Here is a 9263-nt window from a genome sequence, read left to right as displayed (position 1 = left end):
CCCACATGATACAAATAATCTATTAAAGCACATTTAACTTATTACTTAATTGTCTTATATTTACTTTAGACAACCAATTTTTTTATTTTAACTTATTTCTTAATTTGTTACTTAAGTCTCATCAATTTTGTTTAAATACAACCAATTCTCTTACCTGTTTTAGATATAACCATTACATACATGATATACAATTACATACATGATATACAAACCATCTGTTGAAAGATATTTAACATATTACTTAATTGTCTTGCATGTTCTATAGACATAACCAATTTTCATTATTTAACTTATTACCTTTTCTTTCTTCTCTTACACTTTCTATAAACACAATTAAATACTTTATCTCTTTTGGACATAATCATTACACCTAGAAGAAATCATCTAGTAAAAAATATTGAAACTATTACTGAACTTAATACTTTACTTAATATTTAACTTTATACTTGTTACTTAATTCTCTCACATTTTCTCTAATTACAACCAATTCCATTAATGTTTTTAGGCAAAACCATTACACCCACATGATACAAATCATCTCTAAAGTATATCTAAATTATTACTTAATTGTCTTACATTTTTCATAGACATAATCAATTTTCCTTATTGAACTTATTACCTAATTATCTAACCTTTTTCGACATAAGCATTGCACACATGGAGGACAAATGTGCGATGGAGGACAAGGATGAAAGGGTTTGGAAGGCTGTTAGTGATATGGTAGAGAAATTAGATAAATGGGATAAGGTCGAGGTAATGTTAAATGACCCTAATGAAAAAATGTCTAAGAGGGTTGAGAGAAATACAGTTGCTAAGTTGAAGGAGAATTAGGAGGTCCTAAAGAAAAGAGACAAGGAAATGTTTGTGTCGAGCAAAGAGATGGCATTAAAGAACTTGGCCTCTTTGCATGATATACAGGAGAAAATTGAACACAAAAAGGTGAAGTGGAAGAGACATATGAAATCTTTCTTTGCAACGATGGATCCCCCTACCACTATTGTCAAGGCTACAATGGACTCTGGCACTCTATCCTTTTGCAAAAAAAATGAACAAAATATTTTTGTTTCTTAAAAAGTTAAAGGTCGGTGTAATGAATGGTAGGACGACAATGCCCTCGTCTAGTCAACAATTCCTTTGTGTCTTTGTTAGGTGGTTGGTTGGTTTTTATTTTTTGGTTCTATCTCTGGTCTTGTTCTAATCATCTGGTGGTTTCTAGCATGTTTTGGTATCCTATGGTTTTTGGTTAGGTGCGCATTCCCGATGCACCCTATGTGATTTTCTAGCAAGTATGTAAAGGTTCAAGTTTATCTCGCTTTAATTAGTCAGAACCATTACACCCACATAATACAAATCATCTACTAAACATATTTTACTTATTACTTCAAAGTCTTACATTTTCTATAGACATAGCCAATTTTCTTAATTTAACTTATTACTTAATTGTCTTACATTTAATATAGGCATTACCAATTTTCTTAATTTAACTTATTACTTAATCTGTTTCTTTCTTTTCTTATATTTTCTATGAATACAACCAATTCTTTTATTTTTTTAAAGGATAACTATACCTCCACATAATACAAACCTTGCTAAAATATATTTAAATTGTTCCTTAACTTATTACTTAATTGTCTTATATTTTCTGTAGCCATAACCAATTTCCTTCAACTAACTTATTGTCTTAACTCGTTTCTTTCTTTCTCTTAAATTTTTCGAACAGCCAAACTATTGCACCCACATAATACAACTGGGAGTATAGGGAACATCACGTTTGAATGTTTATAATCCAACACCCTCAAGCATGACAGGTATCATCTTTAGTAGATACCATGTTTAAGCGACTTTAACCATGTGGAATATACCAAATCCTTTTATGGATCTCCAGCTGTATTAATAGTATCTATTGTGGCTCTGTTTGAGGAAAGATTCGAGTCGGGTATAAATTCACAAAGGCAGATCAACATTCACAAAAAAAAAGAATATTATTCAAGATGAAGAGCTTTGCTCCATTATCTCTGGACATGCTCAATCTCTTAAGCTTTCCTCCCTTTGCCTTGATTGTTGGTTATATAATCTACCTACTGATAAGCAAGAGAGACGATAGTACTGTGCCTGCGTCTTATCCGATTGTGGTTTCATTGTTTGCCTTCTTGAAGAACCGAAGCAGGCTCTCAGGATGGCTGACGGAGCTTCTCGAACACGCTCCCTCTAACACCATCACTTTTCATCGCCCCGGAATAAAGGTGGTTATCACGGCCGATCCAGGCAATGTGGAACACATTCTCAAGACCCGTTTTGAGAATTACCCCAAGGGCAACTATTTCAGGCTACTTTTGCACGATCTGCTCGGAACCGGCATTTTCAACGCAGACGGCGCTCCCTGGAAATTGCAGAGGCGAGTGGCCAGTTACGAATTCAGCACCAACTCTTTGCGCGACTTCATTGCGGAGAGCGTGCATAGCGAGATCACCAATCGCCTTCTCCCACTACTCAGAAAATCCGCTGTCACTAACCAGGAGGGGGAGAGTCGGCTCGATATGCAGGACGTCTTCAAGCGATTTGCCTTCGACAACGTATGTCACGTGGCGTTCGGCATGGACCCCGCTTGCCTCGACATTTCTCTCCCCCTCTCAGAATTCGCAGAGGCCTTTGATGTCGCCACGAATTTGAGCCTGAAAAGATTCATGGATCCTCTGCTCTACCTGTGGATGCTCAAGCGCATCTTCAACGTCGGCTCTGAGAAACGCTTACGCCGGGCAGTCCACTTCATTCATAGCTTTGCGCAAGACATTATCGAGGCGAGGAGGAAAGATGTCTCTCCATCCCAAGGATCACGGCGTCAAGATCTCCTGTCCACATTTCTTCTCCTCCACGAAAGTGCTATCGCTGCAGCAGAAAAGGCTTCGTATGATGTTTTCCTCAGAGATATTGTAATAAGTTTTATCTTGGCGGGCAGGGACACACCGTCTTCCGCGCTCACCTGGTTCTTTTGGCTCCTCTCCTCTCATGCCGGAGTCGAAAAGAACATTTTTGTAGAAATTACCCACATTATTGCTGCCAGAGAAGACCGGAATAAATGTTATCACGGCCGATCCAGGCAATGTGAAGCACCTTCTCAAGACCCGTTTTGAGAATTATCATAAGGGCAACTATTTCAGGCTCCTCCTCAACGATCTGCTCGGCACCGGAACTTTCAACACAGACGGCGCTCCCTGGAAATTGCAGAGGCGAGTGGCCAGTTACGAGTTCAGCACCAACTCTTTGCGCGACTTCATTGCGGAGAGCGTGCATAGCGAGATCACCAATCGCCTTCTGCCACGGCTCAGAAAAGTTGCTGCCACCAACCAGCGGGGGGAGAATCGGCTGGATATGCAGGACGTCTTCAAGCGATTTGCCTTCGACAACATATGTCAGGTGGCGTTCGGCATGGACCCCGCTTGCCTCGACATTTCTCTACCTCTCTCAGAATTCGCAGAGGCCTTTGATGTCGCCACGAATTTGAGCCTGAAAAGATTCACGGATCCCCTGCCCTACCTGTGGATGCTCAAGCGCTTCTTCAACGTCGGCTTACGCCAGGCAATCCACTTCATTCATAACTTCGCGCAAGACATAATCGAGGCGAGGAAGAAAGAAGTCTCTCCATCCCAGGGATCATGGCGTCAAGATCTCCTGTCCAGATTTCTTCTCCTCCACGAGAGTGCTGTCGCTGCAGCAGGAAAGGCTTCGTATGATGTTTTCCTCAGAGATATTGTCATAAGTTTTATCTTGGCGGGCAGGGACACACCGTCTTCTGCGCTTACCTGGTTCTTTTGGCTCCTCTCTTCTCATCCCCGAATCGAAAAGAACATTTATGTAGAAATTACCCGTATTATTGCTGCCAGAGAAGAGAACAGTTACTGTTTCTCTTACGAGGAATTGAAGAAAATGCAATACCTGCAGGGCGCTCTGTGTGAATCGATGAGGTTATACCCGCCTGTTCCTTCTGACACGAAACAGGCATTGCAAGACGATGTGCTGCCGGATGGGACAGTGGTAAGGAAAGGGATGCGGGTGATATACCACCCTTATGCGATGGGAAGGATGAAAAGCATCTGGGGCACCGACTGTTTGGAATTCAAGCCAGAGAGATGGCTCAGCAAGACGGAGAAGGGGTCAGAAGTATTTGTGGCGCACAACGCATTCAAATATCCAGTGTTCCAGGCTGGGCCAAGAGTTTGCTTGGGGAAAGAGATGGCGTTTATTCAGATGAAGAGCATCGCTGCGAATATTATCGAGGAGTTCAGTCTGGAGGTAGATCGCGAATGGAATCCGAGGTACGTTGCCATGATCACGGCTAAAATGGAGAACGGGCTTCCCGTACGCGTTGTAAAAAGACGAAACCCAACCCCGTGACTCCCATCGTATTTTCATTTCCTGGAGGCTCAGCTCTCGACGTAAAAAAATTGAATTTAACTTGAAAGAGTGTGTAAGCCAGAAATAGAGAAGCATCATTTTACCTTTATTATTCGTCCATAACTAGAGGAGAGTAGCCACTAGTTATGTTTTAATTTTGTCACTATGTAGCAGTTTGCTGGTATAATGTAGAACTTTTGTTTTTTAAAGAAATATGAAACTGTAGAATTTTTGTTTCTTTGTAAGAAATATGAAATTATCTTCTATCTATTTATAGTAAAGGTTTGTAGGTGTGGCTCATTTCACAACTTTTTAAATGAGAAATATCTTTAAAAATTTTTTTCAAAGATTCAACCAAAATATAATCATGGTATTCTTAGGGGAAGAGCACTAGTAGTCATTATAGCTAACTTCGTGCACCCTAATCTTCTAAACGGTACATCGAATTTCAACAATTTTATATGTTTGCTTCATATATAACTTAACTACTTATAGCTATTGTTCTAGGTTCTGGGTAGTAAAAGTAAACATTGTAGAATCCATTATGCGCACAAGGGAACAAGAAGTGGTCATTTCAAAGTGTCATCCAAAACATATTCACTAGTGCCCCATTACCCATTCACTTTGACAACCAAAAAATTACACAATTGATTCAATACTTATGCACAAATGGCTCGATGATCATGTGCCAGTGGTACCAATAAAGCTACACAATTGATCTAATTACTAACTTTTTTCCAAAAAAATAAGCAGCTATTGGCACACTAGATTAGTTTTTAGTGGGCTTTAAATTAATGATGCAAGAAACGCTCCTCTTAGTTCCAATTTCAACACACCAAGCACAAAATAAAGGAGACTTTGTTTCTCATCTAATTATAGACTAAAAATTAAAACAATTTTATTTCAAAATCAATTTACAAACAAACATCAAGACCACAACTTATTCAATTGTTTGGGAAGAAATTACATGTTAATGATAAAATTTTGATCATAAGTTTCAATCTTCTTGTAATACATTATACTATTGTTCATATTTTGTCAATACAATCCTCACACAGCTAGGGTATTTCCCTTCCTTACACACTCATACCCTTTGTTTTTCTTTCCTTTAGCCTTGGAATTTCTTTCACCTCACACCTTTGTGGAGTCTCCTGCTGACAACAAATTTGTTTTCCCTTACCACCATGCACCACACTTTTCCCTATGCAACCATGACTATTTCCTCTACTGGTATATGGGGTCTCGCTATCACTTCAATTTCTACACATCCCTCTTCTTTCACACTATATCCTCTTTCTTCACATGGGATGCTACCCACTCTCACCTATTTTGGGCCAATTTCTTCCCTCTAAGAAGCTCCACCTTATTAGCTAATATTTCCCTCTAAGCAGATCCACACTTCTACATTCTCATCAATGCATTTTCTACCATCTTTTCATTGTTCTACCTCCACATTGTAGTGACCACTCTTCAATCTTCTCAGTTGATTCCTCTACCATCGATACCCCTATCTCATCGCATTAAAGTTGCAAACCATTTCAAGTTTAACATGCTTTAGTGGCTTTTCATTTCTTCAAAATGGAAGTTGAATGGTCAAAAGATCCACGTGACACTTATTTTCACATTTCTTCATTCTTTACAAAATGTGCGATGGATATTGATTGCAATGATGAATTATGTCAAACAATCACATGCCAAAGAGAGGTGTGCCAATAAAAGCTAAGAAAAAATTAAAGAAAAATGGAGAAAACAAAACTACAAAACTTTTTAGGTTATGTTGATTACCATTAACCATGGATGCTCTTGCATTAGACATCCATGGTAGAAATAAAATGTATCCCGAGTTGAACTTAGAAACATTGTTGGCATTGTGGATGGATTGGTTATGTGTGGAATTGATGTTTTGTCATTGATGTCAACACTAGTTATTATCGGCAGACAGATCTTCACTTGCTGATATGGATGGTTACCGTAGGTTACGGGTATAAAATCTAGTGTTACCGACAGAAGAGATTATCTGGTTGGCACTTATGGCATGGTTGGATCAGTAAAGTATATTAGATTTCTTTGGTTAGTTGGTATTGGCTTGGTATTTGGATGTTATCATACACACTGGTAAACCCTTACCAGTGCTGGTTTAAGGCTTTGTCGGTAGAGCTTTCATTGAAGAATTATGACAGGATACATAAGTGGTGTTGGTGCAACTTCTAGATGGAATCCAGGATGCTGAAGATTTATGTTGTTCGTGTTTCAATTGCTTGAAGATGTTTCTTTGGCGTGGTGGACCCAAAATAGGTCCGGTACCTATCTAGGTTATGGATAGGTATCATGCTAGCATGTACACTACACGTTACCTGGATGTTTCGAGATGTTTTATGGTTTTGATATTATTGTTTTGATATTAAGCCGACATGGCATATCATTGTAAAAAGGAATTATGTAATGATCTTAATGTAATATCCTTAGGTGGATGACCTAATTGGTTTAGGCCTTAAGGTTTGTATAAATGAGAGGTAAAACTCTTTGTAATGTATCATGGTTATAGGATACGTCATGGTCGAGGAATGTAATATGTGAATATTGTAATATCACTCAGGCTAAGGAGTTGAACGATCATTGGTGGTCGAATTGGATTCAGAAGAGGATTTAGTCCTCCAGTATTGAGCTTAACCGGGACTATAATCAAGCATTATAGATGTTATTTCTAGCAGTTCACTCAATTGGGTTGTTGTCCATTTATCTTGAGAAGGTTGTAGCCTCTATGTAGTCAATGAGACTCTTTTGTAATGAGTAGTACACTCTAGGCAGTGTGCCTTCCTGCAAGTGCAGGCCCTTCATTGTAACACATACTTTCTGCAAAAGTATCATCTAGCTGTGGGTAGGTTTCTCACCGTGGTTTTTCCCTTTCCAGGTTTTCCATGTACAAATCATGGTGTTATGTGGTATGGTTGCTTTACATTGATTATTTGGTTAATTGCTAAGTTGTATTATTTACTGTTATCTGTTTCTACCAGCATCTGTTTGTTCTTTACTGGTACTTGATCTGTTTAAGGCTATATTGTGGATTAAAAGTTATAATCTATTAACAACTGATTCAACCCCCCCCCCCCCCCCCCTCTCAGTTGTTCACCAGTTATCCTAACAATTGGTATCAAAGAATTGGTCCTCTTTTGCAGAAGCTTAACCGCTTGAGGTAGATCCTATGGCAACTAACATAACTAGTCCACCATCATCTATTTTCAGAAGATAAATCCCTAAGCTTGATGGAACAAATTATGGGATATGGAAAATTCGAATGGAGACTCATCTTAGATGTCTTGGAAAGGATATTTGGGAGATCACTAAGAAAGGATATACACCTTATGATCTAGCATCTGGCAATCCTGCTCCTGCAAACTTGGATAAGCATATTGAAAATGATTGCAGAGCTAGAGAAGCCCTCCTGTGTGCACTTACTGATCAGCAGATCATGGGATTGACTGACAAATCAATGGGTAAGGTTATATGGGACAAATTGCAAACTCTGAATGAAGGTGATCCTACTGTCAACATTGCTAAACTCGATGGTTACCAGGTTAGATATGAAAACTTAAAAATGGAAGAAAATGAAAGAATTGTTGTGTGTTTATTGAAAGAGTAAATGAGATTGTTATTGGAATTCAATGTTGTGGTGGTTTTCTAAATGAAGATGAAATAGTTTCCAAAGTCTTGAGATCCCTTCCACCAGCTTACAAGATGAAGGCAACTGCAATTAATGAGTTGAGAACAATGGAAAACACTTCAGTTAACATAGATATTTTGATTGGGAAGTTATCTGCCTTTGAGCTTGAAGAATTTGGATCTTCAGGAGCTGTGAAGTCTGAACCTACTTTTCATGCATCATCATCAACATCTATCGACAAGAGTTATTGGAGAGCCTTATATGTGAAAGAACTGGAAGACATGAGAAAAGAAGATGAAGAGCTTGAGCAACTTGAAGCCTTATTTGATAGAAGAGTACCTAGAGGACCTACTGGAAGTAAGTATGAAGGAAAAGCACCTTTTAAATGTTTTGCATGTAATAAGATTGGTCATTTTGCATCTAGATGTCCTGAAAGGAATGCTAGGTTTGAGGAAAGAGTAAAGAAAACTTTTAAGCCTAACCATAACAAATATAGATTCAAGAAAAACAAGCAATGCTACATAGCAGATGAGCAAGGAGTAACAAATGACTTTGGAGATGAAACAGCATAAGACTTGGGTAGTGGATCCGGCAATGGAAAAGAATGGGTGTTTTATGCTTTAAAGGAAGATGAACCTGAACCAGCTATCAAAAATGAAGAAAAGGCCCTAGCAGCAAAAGTTGAAGACAAAGATGAATGGGTAATTGACAATGGATTCTCACATCATATGACTGGAGATAAAAGGAAATTTTTGTCCCCACAAGAATACAATGGTGGTCAAGTCAGATTTGGAGATGACAAAGCATGTATGATCAAAGGTATAGGTATTATTTCTTTGGATGGAAAGCATAATAATGATAATGTCTATTATGTAGAAGGTTTGAAGCATAATATTTTGAGTGTTGGACAATTAGTTGATAAGGGTTTTCAACTTCAGTTTAAGGATAGAAAATGCAAAATCATTAACAAGACTGGTTTGGAAATTGCAACCAGTATTTAGATAGGAAGTAATACCTTTTACTTGAGCACTGGTAATAAGACATGTTTGATTTCTCATATTGATGAGAGTTGGCTATGGCATAAGAGATGGTGTCATGTTAATTTTGATTGCATTGTTAAGATCAGTTCAACTAAGGCAGTTAGAGATATACCTAAGATTATGAAGCCTCATAATCTGGTATGTAAGGAATGTCAATTGGGTAAGCAAAT

At 38.4% G+C, this 9263-nt stretch overlaps 1 protein-coding gene across 1 annotated transcript; it reads left to right on the top strand.

Annotated features, from left to right (window-relative positions):
• The first annotated feature begins 1991 nt into the window (after window positions 1-1991).
• Window positions 1992-4392, top strand: LOC131876653 (cytochrome P450 94A1-like). Its single transcript, XM_059222096.1, has 2 exons — window positions 1992-2952; window positions 3062-4392. Exons 1-2 carry the CDS (start codon window positions 1992-1994, stop codon window positions 4390-4392), a joined length of 2292 nt encoding a protein of 763 aa, XP_059078079.1.
• Window positions 4393-9263: the final 4871 nt, after the last annotated feature.

This window comes from Cryptomeria japonica, chromosome 6, assembly GCF_030272615.1.
Source record: "Cryptomeria japonica chromosome 6, Sugi_1.0, whole genome shotgun sequence".
Taxonomy (NCBI): Eukaryota; Viridiplantae; Streptophyta; class Pinopsida; order Cupressales; family Cupressaceae; genus Cryptomeria; species Cryptomeria japonica.
Note: the sequence above shows the minus strand (reverse complement) of the source record. Positions and strands in the feature narration are given on the sequence as shown.